Source organism: Morone saxatilis, unplaced genomic scaffold (genome assembly GCF_004916995.1).
Source record: "Morone saxatilis isolate NCDOM2014 unplaced genomic scaffold, NCSU_SB_2.0 Contig24, whole genome shotgun sequence".
Lineage (NCBI taxonomy): Eukaryota > Metazoa > Chordata > Actinopteri > Moronidae > Morone > Morone saxatilis.
This window is the reverse complement of record NW_023339807.1, coordinates 17,918,877-17,933,178: the sequence shown is the minus strand read 5'-3', so window position 1 is coordinate 17,933,178 and position 14,302 is coordinate 17,918,877. Positions and strand designations below refer to the sequence as shown.

Genomic DNA, 14,302 nt, shown 5'->3' with positions numbered 1-14,302 from the left:
CTTCTTACAGGAGACGGCGTTTCGGAACTCTGTGATCATCTCCTGACAGACAGACACCTAAAGGAGAAAAGGAAGGAGGGAGGAAAGACGGAAGGGAAGGAGGCAAAGGTAGGAGGGGCGCCACAGACCCAAAGTAGCACGCAGCAGAACAAGACAGTGGTAAGGCAGTACATAAATAGGAGAGCGGAGAAAAAACAAAAAAAGTGAAAGGGAAAAGAAAATAAAAAACAAAAAGAAGAACAAGGCAGGAACAAGGCAGAAAGAACAGACACAGTAAGGGATGGTCAACGAAAAAGGTCGCAGGAGAAGCGAGGGCACAGAGATCAACAAATGGAGGGATAGTTTGAAAACAGAGATGAAGAGGTGATGGGGAAGGATGTGGAGATGGATAGAGATGGGAGAATATCCAAGGAGCAGAGAGAGTTATTACAATCCAAACACACAAAACACCAAAATGTTGTTTAGTTTATGGGCACTTCATTATGGCACTATGCACTATGAACGGACAGGCAGGCCTGCAAACTCAGGTGCACATATACAAAGGCACAGTCACGCATACAGCAGCTGTGCTCACCTTCACACACACACACACAGTAAGACACACTTCCACACCCACAAATCTTTTTTTATCATTCCAGCAGCATGACTACTATAATTTGCACACATGACACAAACAAAATGCATCAACATATCCACTACAGACAAACAACATTCTCATTGAAATCATAATAAAAACTCATGTGCTCACATAAACAGAAACAGTAATCATTATCGGAGAACAGACACTGATGACAGGAGGTGTGTGTTTGAGAGAGAGATAGAGGGAGACACACAGTGAGATGGGTGAGAAGTAATCCAAGAATGGAAACGAAGAATACCAGCGTACATGTGAGGCATGTAAAAGAAGATACATCATGACATTTAATGCCAGGGAAAAAGATCACACTACTTCTTTATGCAAGCAAATATTGGCATTTTTCAATATTGCTTATCCGAACCATCAAGTTTAGCTCACAAACACTTATAGTGCCATACTGTTAAACACCAAACACTAAAAGGGCACAGTGACTTCAAAACAGGCAGGACATGCAAAGTGAAATCAAATTCTCTATTTGTTGTATATATTTTGGACACAACAGCATTTCAGTGCCGCGTACTTGAACATTCCTCTCATCTCACATGCGCATAACACATTGAACCTCAAATGTTACAGCACACACAAACAAACAAACACATACGAATGGAGGCAAAAGCTGAAAAGAATCTACTCATCCTCACACACAAACACACACACAAAACAACATAATCAAAAGGGTTGGTGGGATGCCATGGGAACCTACTGGGGTGTGTCTGTGGGGTCGGCGAGGGCAGGTATGGGGGCATACCTCATCGGTCTCTGCCGAGCGGCGTGTCGACCACACAAACTCCATAATGGCCACAAACACGGCAATAATGAGGCCACAGATCAGCACCACAAAGATGCCCCCAATGTTCTCCATGCCCAGACCTGAAAGTGGGCCACAGGAGACAAACATTAGCGCTCACACACACACATGCAGAAACACACCAACACTGGCATGGTTTTAAATGCTTTTTTAAGATTTACTACTTTACGTTTAAATTTAGTAGACATGAGGAGTACTAGACAGCCTGTTAAAACCTTTGCATATGTTGTGGCTCTAGAGAAGCTCTGTTAAAGAAATAGTTCAACATTTTGGACAATATGGCTGTTTTATGTCTTGCGTGGAGTTACACTGATACCATTCTTGTGTCTTTACAATTAAACTGAAGCTGTCTCCAGAAGCTGGTTAGATTAGCTTGACATAACGACTGAAAACCTGCCTCTGTAAGAAGGTAACAAAATCCACTTACGTGCACCTCTAAAGCTTACGAAGCAACCAAATAAATAATGACCACCTGTATAACCACAACTTGATGTTCTTACACTTTAGTTTTTATACGTATTAAAGAGTAGCTGTTACCTCTTTTCTACTCTTAACTAAGCTAACAAGCTGCTCATTGTAGATTCCATATTTGTCTGTATCAATTTGGAAAAGTCTGAGAAAATAACTCAAGTGACCTCACTTTCGTAATCTCGGGACAAAGCTTTTATTAGTCAGTCTGTGTAACAAACTGCAGGAGTTTGAAAGACAGGCCTCACCACTTAGGGAGGGTCTAAGTGTAGGATTCAGTATTTTTGGAGCTTGACTCATACAAGGGACTAAAAATCTGGATTTCTCAGCCTCTACAGCTCCAATCTTGTCCATTCTTTTCTCTGCAAGTATCTCAACTTTACGTAATGCAATACTAAATCACTGGAGTGCTCCCTCAATTGAATTAAAACATTTAAATGACCCATGATGAAGTGGATGAGTGAATACCGGAATTATGGGGCCCTGAAACGATCGAGATACACTGTACAGATGAAGCTCAATGATGCTGAAAAGTAAGGCGCAAAATCCCTTTTTTTTTCCAGAGTTACCAAAATCATTTTCAAAGGAGATTTTCATCTGACAGTGCGGAATAAATGCCAAGGCATTTTCATTGTCTTTGTCATTTATACAGGCACAGACACATTTAACACACAGGCATGAACAGACACACTCACTCTAATAAAATTCCCATTACACACCACCTGAGACAAACAGAAGACATTTGGGAAAGTAGATTGTGCTAAGCACCCTTCACAAGGACATTAGGTTAGGCATTAGCCATTAGCTAGACTGTAGCAGAGAGTGAGGAGACTATTACTGTGGACATTAGAGAGAAGGAGGTAGAGGAGACAGACAGCTGCGGTCGACTGACCCTTGGCACGGTGGTCCTCCTCTTTGGGACATTGGCCTCCCTCCCACCACCTCCTCTTCAGTATCTCCAGCCTGTTATTCTCCTGCAGCTGGAGGATGGCCAGTGTGATGTCATCTCTGAACGGAGACCCTGGCAAAAGACAGGAAAGCAGAATAAGAGCAAGTCGTGGAGGACGGAGATGGTGCAGCAAAAGAGCCCAAACTAAACGGGTTATTTCATGAAATGAGTGTAAGAGAAAAAGGAGGAGGAATCACAAGGAAAGAATTGCTGTTGCAGCCTCGAGATGGCTACCAGTGATCTTACAGTGAGAATAAAGAGAGGATTAGTGAGAGATAAAGAGTAAGATTACGACTAGACAGAGCCAGTGGTACAGCTGCTGGTCAGACAGCATACAAAGCATGTTATGAAGTAGATACAGTAGAAAAGAATGCGCTGGTTTAAAGGGTCAGTTCACTTGAAACTACAAATGTGTTTTTTCAGTTACCCTAGTGTTATCCAGCTATGAAGATAATCAGCAGACCTCAATATGAACAATTTTCATTGCAACTACTTTCTGCAAGAACACAGGTCAGGTGAAAATGTTTGACAATGTATTCAATAAAATATTCAGAGTAACAGGGTCGGTTGTGTTTCTTTTAATTAAACTCAAACTACCCAAAAACAGTCTGTAAACAGAGCACGGAAAATGATTTCAGATAGCATTCAACGAGATCATCACATTTTATAGCTGTTATCCTCTGGGAAGCACCACAGATCACTTCCCAGCATGACAAACCATTTAAAAAATACAATTGTTTTATTTCCCAGTACGATACATAACCTTAAGCTACAACCAGGAGATGATCCAAGCTTAGCTGGAAAAAGTTAGACTGGTTCTGTCCAAAATAAAATCTGTCTACTAGCAGCTAAAGCCCACTAATTAACACATTATATCTTGTTTGTTTATCTGTTGAATAATGGAAGGCAGCAAGTTATAGTTTTACAAGGGTTTTAGGCGAAACAATTTCTTCCTGAAGGCTGAAAAAGTCTCATTTTTATCAACCTTTGGACAGAGCCAGACTAACTGATTTCCTCTGTTTCCAGCCTTTCTGCTAAACAAAGCTAACCGTCTCCCTGTGTAAAGACTTTGTGGTTTCCATCATCTAACTTCTAGCAAGAATGTGATCAAATGTATTTCCCAAAAAATTACAAAAAAAAGACAACTATTAATTTAAATTGAGAAAGGCCTAGTGGCAAGTGAGAAAACGTGTTTTTTTTGGGAATTTGGGTGAACCAACCCTTTAAAAGTATTTTTAATTATCCTTTTGCCTCTAGACCTCTTTCTTCTCTCTGGTCTGTCTCTTCGTGTCTGTGTGTGCGCTCCATGCTAATGTACAGTAACTCTGCTTCATCTTTCTCTACACCTTTTGGTCTGTCATAGCTCACTTTTTGTCCTCTTCCTTCCCCTCTCTAGTCATGCCCTCCTCCTCTTCGTTAGAACAGATCACTGTGATGCACTGACACCACCTTTATGTGCTAAAAAAAGGAGCTTCAGAAGAGCTGGACACGTGTGGAAAAGCAATTAACTGCATGTTCATTACTTTCAGTTAAAATACTTACTAATCCTGTAGATAAAAAAATAAATCAACCACGTACAAGACATTTTTCAGATCTAATCTCTCACCAATCAGTACAACTACATGTGTCTATTTAGCATAATTGATCTAATGCAAGTGTTTCTGTCTGCCTCACTGTCTCTTTTATTGTGTTTTTTATTGTGTTTGGATGAGGTTTATAGAGAAAAGTTTGTTAAGATCAGCATTTTTACACAATTTAATTTTTTACTACAGTAAATCTGTGTGACACCATTGATCAGAACAGGCACAGATAATAGGTTTACATCCCTGGTACTGCACTGGAATTGTTCTCATCTTAACTTTCATGTTAAAATGTTGTTCCATTTTGGTGATCTTCTTTTCTTCTGCTTCTTTAGCTGCATGTGGCACAATTTCATGCCCTATAATTTGGACTCTTTGTCCACTGCAATGTCATTGTTCTCCACTACTATAATAACAAAAGCCTAGTGACAATTTTAAGCAAGCATATTATTAGTTTGCTTATGTTCAGGATTGGATGTCTGATGTGTTTCTGAAGGTAAACAAAGCCAAAGAGCTTGAATGCAAATTAGTCATTTAACACAGTGGTTTTCAAACTAGGGGTCGGAACCCCCGCAAGGGGCTAAAGGATGAATTGAAGGGGCTGTGAGATGATTACCAGGGGAGGGAATAAGAAAATTGCATTTCTGATGCATTTATTTGGGGTTTTTGCTTTTTTTCTTGTCAGATACTACATAGTTCTATCTCACTTGGCCTAAAAAAAGTATTCAAATGAAGCAGTCTAATAAAGGATGCAGCCTGTGGCAGATGGCTGCATGTATATGTTGCTTGAGGGGTCACAAGCACAAAAGGTTGGGAATCAGTGCTTAAGCCCCTATCCTCTTGTTCTGGTAACATTTTTTCTAACTATTTACTGCTATTATTTTCTGCTTTATTTTAGTGCCATAGTGCGTCTTGATTACTACAATACCCCATTCTTTTCCTTAATCCACAAACTGTGGCAAAATACTGCAGCAACAGCATTAAAAAGGGTCAGTGTTGCACTGGTTATCTGTTGTTATTTTTTCAATTGATTTCGGGTATTTATTAATGAATTATAGATCTAATCAAAGATATGGCAGCGATATTTGTGACCTTCCTTCCATGAAGATGTCAATCATAGATCTTCTGGCGTGTCAGTAGAGGCAAAAAGACTAAATGTGATGGAGTTTGCTGTGAGGGCTTGTAGGCTTTGAAATATCCTGCTTGAAAATGACATTTTTCAAAATGTTTCACACTGCATCTATATGTCTACTTGTGTGTGTATTGTTTCAGTATTTTGCTTGTTTTTAAATCATAGTAGTAAATTATAATATAATAAATATTAAAATAACTCAAATTCAAACTCAAATGTGATAACATACTATATTTCTGTAAAAAGTAAATTAGCAGATAGCAGCTTTAATTAGTGATTATCTCTATTAACGTGATGATTATATCTTAAGGAGTGTAACATTTGTTTGATGATAAAATAACATCATTAGAGACTATCTAAGTTTCTATAATGAACTAATGAATCTCAGCTATTACTGGGATTTAATTTCCTTCAACTAATTTATCAAAAAATCCACAAATATAATTTACATTTTGAAGTTGGTGAAGTTATTTGAAGTTATTACAGGGTACTTACATAGTTGCTACAAGCACTTTGCAATGCATGTTTTGTTTAAAAGATGATATATCAGTATTATTACCCAGTGGCATGCCGATGCCATAGCCCTTGGTGTCCAGCAGGCCTCCGATCTGTGTAAGATTGCAGTTGAGGCCACGGTGGTACTCATTCATGGTGCTCTCCATCAGGAAGGCATACTTGGAGTTGACCACTCGGGCAATTCCCTCCTCTGTGCTTTTTACAAATACACTGGGCTGCTTGGAGTTCATGTAGTTCCACATCCGCTGGTAGGTTTGGTAACGTGAGTTCTGCACAAGGGAACAGGAACATAACAATTGAAATTAAACAACGAGTACAGATGTTTATACATTCTGGGCTCCTAACATGTCCTATCATCTGTCTTTGAAGCAGAAATCAAATGGAGGTTGATAAAAACAAGGAGGGAGGATGGAAAAAGAGAAAATGAGATGCATCTTTGATAAACAGGAGAGGAAAGTACACAGAACAGAAAATATAGTGTGAATAATGACAGGAGAAAAACATCAATGGCAAATACGGGGATAGGGAGAGAAAAGAGTAGAGGGAAGAAAAGCGACGTGAATCAAGGCAACAGATTATTCACTCATGGCGTAGCTGATGCATCATCTTTCATACATAAGGAGGTAAATCAGCACACAGGAGGTGGTTCAGCACTTAGCAAAATATGGCAAGCTCCACAACAGGATTAAGTGTTTAAAGTGTACAATTACATGTTGTATCTCTGGGTATTGTGTGTGAGATAAAAGGAAACGAGCAGAGAGGGCGGCATCTGTGTGTAATAATGTGGATGTGTATTGTATGTCTGTGTGTTTGTGTGTCTGTGTGTGTGGATTAGGCATTGAGTGGAGTAATGTAGTGTAGCATTGAAACTGGCTTATGTAGGCATTAGGCAAACATGAACCATTCTTTCATATATCCTCAATATAGACAAATACCACGAGAATGTAAAATACACATACACACAGTTTGGCATGTAGCCATCTCCCATGTATGCACACAAGTAAACAAATACATAGCTTTTATGCACTCACCTACACACACTCCCACATGCAAACACACCTACACACACACACACACACACACACACACACTATGACAAACACAGATGCCGACACAGATGCCGGAAGCGCTCTCATAAGCAAACACAGGCAGTCAGCCACTTAACAAACACAAACAGCCATAAAGAAAACAACGGAAGAACTCAGAGATATAGTAGCAAATATGAGGACAACCTCTCACTCCAGGCATGGCAATAAAGACAGAAACACTGCACTAAATCACACACGCACACACAAAGGCAAAACCTTTTGTTGCTTTAAAGGCAATTCAGGAAATAGTCTAGAGTAAATCCTAAAACTGCCATCAACAACAACACAATTTAACACATACACACAAATACCCATTAAAAAAATACCAAACACAAAGCCAGCCAATGCCCCGGCTGCTGCAGCGGGTCGTACCATGAAGAACGTCATGGTGCTCCCTCCGTGGATGGTCCCATACTCAATATTGGTCTGGTCAGCCAAGTCGTCCGGAGACTCGATGGGAACCTCCATCCTCTGGACAGTCAGGAAGGCTGCCAGGTTGGCCGTGTAGGAGGAGATGATGATCAGGGTGAACGCCCACCTATGAGGTAGAGACAAAGGAGAAAGACAAAAGTGAAAAGGGTAAGAAGGAATTATCACGATATATGTTATTTCTAGATAAAAAAAACTGATACAAATGATGCAGTAAACTGTGTGGGATTTTTCACAGATTAAACAACCAATTAGGAGTCTGTTTTGGGCTAATTCAGCAAAGAAAATAACTGAGAAATCAAGACATTTTATCACTTTGTAAATTATATAAAAACTTAATATTACTATAAAGTCCTGCACATTGATTTGCAACATTTTCATCAATGGCCTAATATATCCAGAGATCTTAAAGGGAGAGACACCTTAGTATAATGGTATAAAAAAAGGGTCTTAGGTTACCCGAACAAACAGATAATATTCTACACCCATAACCTTGAAGATGGGACTCTCTTATGACCTTTCCTGCAACTTTCTTCAAGAGGAACATCATGTACTTACGACACTTAATAATATCCCGATCCCATATCTTGCTCAGTTCAGTGTAATTTGCTCTTCCTGTCTTATTCTACCCTTTATCTCCTTAGCTCTTAGCGATTATTATTTTTTTCTAAGCACATGTCTTCTTTCACAGTCACTCTGTTGCCACAGGAATATCAGGAGACTATAGTATTTCTGTGAGCTTAGCATTTTTGTATTGTAGGCTTGAAATGTCAGAGCTCAGCAGCTGAAACTTGTGAGCTATATGTCAGAGATGCTTAATATTTAAAATGTAAATGTCATCTCACACAGCAAAAGCAACCTTGGGGAAGAATGCAAGTTCTGGTGAAGAAATTAGTTAGCTAGTGAATTTGATTGCAGATATGACCCCTAAAATCTGGAACAGTTGACCACATACTGTCAAAATGACTGATTCTGTTATTGTATTTAAATTTAGTTTGAAGACTTATTTGTCTTTTATAATTGTTTTATTACAATTGTATTAATGTTTTATCTTAACCATTTTTATTTTTTATGCAGGAAGACCTGGCTATATTCTTGCTGGAAGTAAATGTGTCAAATTGTATGTGAAGATTTCCACACACTTAGATTCATGAAATATATGACTTCATTTAGTAAGCAATAAACTACTCTGTAACTTACCACACCCCACTAACACATCTGGTGGACAGGGCTCTGGGCATTATCTCTGAGCCCTGCTGCATGAAGCCTCCGACAGGGAACCACAGGCTGTTTCCCAAAGTGTACTGGTTCTCCAACATGTCCCTGCGCTCTCGCAGACACGGATGGGGGTTGTACCACTCATAGGGGCTCAGCCTGGAGGGGAAACACAGGTACAGTGGAATGACCTTGAGGTTAAACTGCTGCACAATAATGTACTTCTGTCATATCATTCAAGTCACCGCCAATCAGTCATTAAATCCCTGTCAAACTGTCTGCGGCAGGTTGCGTAAGGTAAAAAATTCCATTATGTGACAGGCGACTCGTGCTCAACAAGATAAATGGCAATAGAGCACAGATGTGAGCTGCAGACTATCAGCACAGTGTGTGATGTAATGTATGGACCTTGCAGCCAGGAAGAGCACACAGCTGACGGCCAGGTAGGCGAGCAGCATGAAGAGCCAGACAGCTGGAGAGAAGGGATCGAGGAAGGAGAAGTAACCTGGCTTTCGACCCTGGTGCAAAGAGAAAGAAGAAGAGAAAGAGAAGTAGAGAGATGGAGTGGAAGAGACAGACAGTGACAGACAGACAGACAGATAGAGAGGAAGGTACAGTGTGTTAGAAAACAAGGTGTCATGTCTCAGCAGTCAGAGATGTCCCCTTCGCACCACAGGAGGGCAGTCTTCCTCACTGCACTCTGATAGTAAGTCTGCAGTGCTTTGATACGCTAATGCTACAATCCATAAATGCTCCGTTTCACAATGCCTACTGCTGAAGCATACTTGGCTTAGACCCAAAACCTCATTAGCAATGTAAAGCTGCCACTGTTACCCAGTTACAGAGCACTGACATATTGAGCAATTTAAATTACACCTATAAATTTCACTGTGGACACAGTGGATGCAGCATACAGCATACTACACAAACACAATCCTCAGCTTCAAAAGATGAGATTAACTGTTATGTAATATTCAGTCTGATTCGTTAAGACTCGTCTAACAAGTGTAGCCCGTCGTCTTCTGTGTGACCCTGCCAGCTTAAAAGCAGTGCAAACAAAAGAAATGAAATCCAACACAAGATCTGTCGTGAGTATCACCCAGCGGGCAACCTACAACCCCAGATAACACCCTCACCAGTTGAACTCTGTATAAGATGCTGATCCCCAAGGTCATGAACGGCTTAGAAAAGTCAATAACTTTCTCTCTCTCTGATGTGATGGTGAAGCCTGCCACGGCCAGGTCTGCTTTCTGTAGGATTGACAAAGATAGATAGGTAGATAGATAGTAGTGGGGGCGAGAGAAAGATAGAGGCAGTGGAGGAGAGTCAGAGAAAAAAACGACAAGCGGTCAGGTAACTGTGCAAAAATAGAAAGACACTTGATGCAGCACTAGGTAGATGAGAGCTCTGTTTGTATAAAATGTTGACTTCCCGAATGAAAAATGAAAAGTTGGACTACGCACTTGAAAACACATTTGGAAAAACATACAGACGTGCACTCTGTCCCTTTCCCTCTGGCACACACACACTCACACATTATCCACCATCCAAATGAGGCTAATTGCAAGTAAGCACTGGGTGGCTGGTCTTTCCACCTGTATAAAACCTTGCAGGTCTCTGGTCGCTCTGCCTCCCCTCCATCTTTTCCATTAAAAGCTAATTGATGAACATGGGCTGCTAATTAGAGCTGAGTGATCAGGCAATGGGGAGGGCAGGGAGGGAGAGGAAGCGTGGAGAGCTGGGGGAGCACCAGTGTGGCAAGCCCCACACAGGGACCACAGCCTGGTAATTGAAGTATACCGTATGGTAATTAAGCAGAGAGGGGCTCTCATTAGCCTGCTTCAACCAGAGTGTCTGTCAGAGGCGCACTAGGCCTGGACACGGAGAGAAAGCGGGGGGACAGGCTGGGAAGGAGGGTTACTGCGAGGAAAGATTGTGCAGACAATTTTAGGCAATGCTACCACTCTCTTTTGGGGAATTATCAAGTCAGCTTTTGTCCTAGATAAGAGTCGTACTCCCCTCTGAGGGCAATTTGAGACATGGGAAGTTACAGCAGAGTTGTGGTTTGGGGCTACAGTGTGAGTGTGAGTGTGAGTGTGTGTGTGTTCAGTATAAGTTTCTGTTTGTAGAGAAATTGGTTGGAACATTTGAGCATGTTTCTGGTGTGCATGCAAGGCAGAGAGAGAGAGAGAGAGAGAGAGAGAGAGAGAAGGAGGGAGAAGGGGTACTCACCCTGTTGATTAGCTCTCCAACCATGCCAGTCCAAGAGCCGTTGGGCTCTGGAGCCCCATACAACCCATCATCCACCAGCTTGATCTTGAAGGAGAATTTCAAGATGTCTGCCAGCTCCCTCAACATGTCGACACAGAAGCCCTCATACTGGTCGTTACCCTGGAAGTCCTGGTAGTTGTCTTTGCGCATCACATATGGGTTCTCCTGAACATGGGGGAAACATGAGGGGTTTCACGCCAAAACTAAGAATATGATGTTCGAGGAGGGATTACTGACAGAAATATGAGAAACAGTGATTTCTATTGTAAAAAAATATCTGGTATGTCAATAATAAATCAAAGGAATACTTGATTTTTGGGAGATATGCTTTTCTTATTTTCTGGCAGAGAGTGGTGAAAATATTAATGCCACTCTCATGTCCGTTAAGTATGACACTGCAACCAGCAGATGGTTAGCTTAGCTTAGCACAAAGACTGGAAACAGGCTGAATCAGCTAGCCTGACCTTATTGCATGTTAACATCTTTCTCTCTAAATCTCCCTAATTAAGATATTATAGCATATAGTTGGTTTAATCCGTACAGTCAATCTTACTGGCTCCTGGCTTCATATTTATTGTGCAGACATGAGAGTGGTATCCATCTTTTGATCTAAGTCTTGTCAAGAGGGCGAATAAGCTTATTTCCCAGCTATGGAACTATTTCTTTAAAATAGCTAATATATCAGCATAGGTTCCTATTAGCATGCCATTGGTAATTTTGTAAGTAAGCACCCCTTTTTTTAATGCAACTCTCTCTAAAGCACTCTACTTAAATTAAATATATAAAGGGGAAATCCACTCATTTTACACATCAAAATCAGTTAATTTGGCATATAGAGTACTACTCAGTTGTGCCAGAGAAACTGTAAAATGGGGCATTGAGTTTTTAAGACACAGGACACAACCGGGCTGGGAGAGTCTAACAAAAAAATTATATATATAAAGTTTCATTATGGGAATTGTAAGACTCAGATTTTTTGGAGCTTGACCAATACTTTGGCCTGAAAGTCAGGATATCTTGGCTTCTGCAGAATCAATTTAGACCATTCATTTTTTTATTTGTCTCTTGTGAGTCCTCCAACATTATGGATGTCCAGTACTAAACTGCTGGAGTACTCCTTTAAAATACATAAAATGGCTTGAGCAAAATGGCAGCAGAAGTATGAGAGAGAGATTCTGTGAACACAGTTTGGTTACTGAAATAGGATGAGGCAGAGAAATGTACTGTATCAGGTGTTTTTACACATCTAGACCAACCTGAAGATGATGGAGCAGCATCATATAAGGGATTTATTGATTTTCTGATATGGCATTACTCATATGGAAACCAGAAGGAGACAACTTCTAGTGTTTTGACCAGGATTTTGGCAGTTAACACATTTCTCTCAGTGCTCTGTCAGTTGCTATGACAGCTACAGTGACAGCAAAATTAGCAGAAACAGACCACAACACAGCATGAGCTGCGGCAAAGCCTACACAGCAACACGAAAACAACTCTGACCTCACCAGTGTGGTGGTCCAGAAGGTAACTGTGACCTTACCAGTATGGTGGTGACAATGAGTGTCTTGTTTGCCAGGGTCTCTGAGACATTAATATCCAGGCTGGTGGAGTTCATTGCCAGGGTGTTGTTGGAGTACCAGATCCCAATCTAACAGTGAAGAGAGAGCGAGAGAAAATCAATGGCTATTGTTGGATGAATAATGTACTGTTAAGATCTAACTTCACTGCAACTTTTAATGTTGTGGCAGGCTACACACCGTCTATAACAAATAAGTATTTCAGTGAGTGCATTAACACTATTAGTCTATTTTAAAGAGCTCTGCATGCTGAATATTTTATGCTTAACTTTGGTTTCCATCTTGTTACATGCTGTATATGCACACTGATTTAATTGCCCCCACTGGAGCCATATATGTACCCACACTATCACGCATTGTAAAAAACAACAACTACTGTTTACAAGCAGAGCAATGAACTGGGACGGGTAAGTGAAGATGGAAAAGTAAGTGAAAGCATTCATGATCCTGAGGTTCATTGCCATGTCTATTTTCCTTTGCTAACACCTTTCTTAAATTGCATAAAAAACAGCCCACATATTTCCATTTTATGGAGACAGTAAAGTCACTTAAGTGTGTGATTATGACCTAACCAGTTTGCAGCGTGCAACCGCAGCTCGCAGAGGCATTTCTTTGGGAGATATTACTGTACATCTTTCAATAGGTCAGAGGAGAGGTAATGACTCCTCAGACAGAATCACAGTTTTTCTATGACACTCTTTATCCTGCCCTGACATTTAAGAGTGGTCTTTTCTCTGTGAACCACCACTGCCTGCCTACAGTGTGGGTGCTGCTGCACAGAGAGGTGGGCAGAGTTAAAGTGTTAATTATCGCAACCTAACTCCCCCACCGAGTTAACATCCAGATTTAAGTATGGTTATCAGGTGGCATTTAGTGTTAGCACGGAAGGCAGCTGGCCTGTAGTAGAGTACAGCAAGACGTATTAAGGGAAGGTGAAGAGAAAGTGTTTCCTCCAGTCAATGAACCGCAACGTAATTCCCTCACTCTGAATCTGCAGTGATGTGTGTACTTATGCTTCATTTAATCTTGACTTTGAAATTCAGGTACAAACGCAGTGAAAATCTTCCCTCACCTTTCCTCCTAATGCTCACTGAGTCTGCATCGACAGAATAATGCACCAAAATGTTCCTAAACACCTTGCCAACATTTTATTTTGGTTCCCCACATTGTCCAACTACCCTTAACAAATTTGTTGTGGCTTGTAGCTAGTACATCAAAAAGATATAGTGCCCAGACTAACAGGGGAAATGAATGAAAAGGAATTTAAGTGCAGACCAAAACTTTAAAGCAAGACTATGTAACTTTTCAAAGAAATGAATTCCTCTTACAAATTAAAAAAAGTCTTGAGCAATAAAACACACTCTTGCTTTATTCAATGCACTCAGGGGTTTTTGCTGTTACAGCCTTAATTAGTCTGGTATGACCAATAGCTTATGGTGGCTAATGTTAGCTAATGTTCGCAAACTTCAGATAGATAGTGCTTCATAACTGACATTACAAAACATTACAAACTTCACTACTCCTCTTCACTACCTGTCCTGTTGCCACTTTTGGGAACAGTGGATGCAAAAAATAAGTTAAGTTTTGGTTTAAATCATTGTCCAACTTTGCTTGACTTGGGCCTACTGCTCA

The 14,302-nt window shown here is 40.6% G+C and overlaps 1 protein-coding gene across 1 annotated transcript in view; it reads right to left on the bottom strand.

The window, feature by feature from the left end:
- Positions 1 to 14,302, bottom strand: part of LOC118335335 (glutamate receptor ionotropic, kainate 5-like) — a gene marked incomplete at its 3' end in the record, with an annotated part of 42,661 nt that continues 28,359 nt past the window's right edge. Inside the window, 10 exon segments of the mRNA XM_035671573.1 lie at positions 1 to 57; positions 1,341 to 1,507; positions 2,806 to 2,934; positions 6,134 to 6,359; positions 7,551 to 7,716; positions 8,808 to 8,981; positions 9,231 to 9,340; positions 9,959 to 10,072; positions 11,055 to 11,258; positions 12,634 to 12,741. Of these exon segments, the coding sequence (XP_035527466.1) occupies positions 1 to 57; positions 1,341 to 1,507; positions 2,806 to 2,934; positions 6,134 to 6,359; positions 7,551 to 7,716; positions 8,808 to 8,981; positions 9,231 to 9,340; positions 9,959 to 10,072; positions 11,055 to 11,258; positions 12,634 to 12,741 (1,455 nt within the window).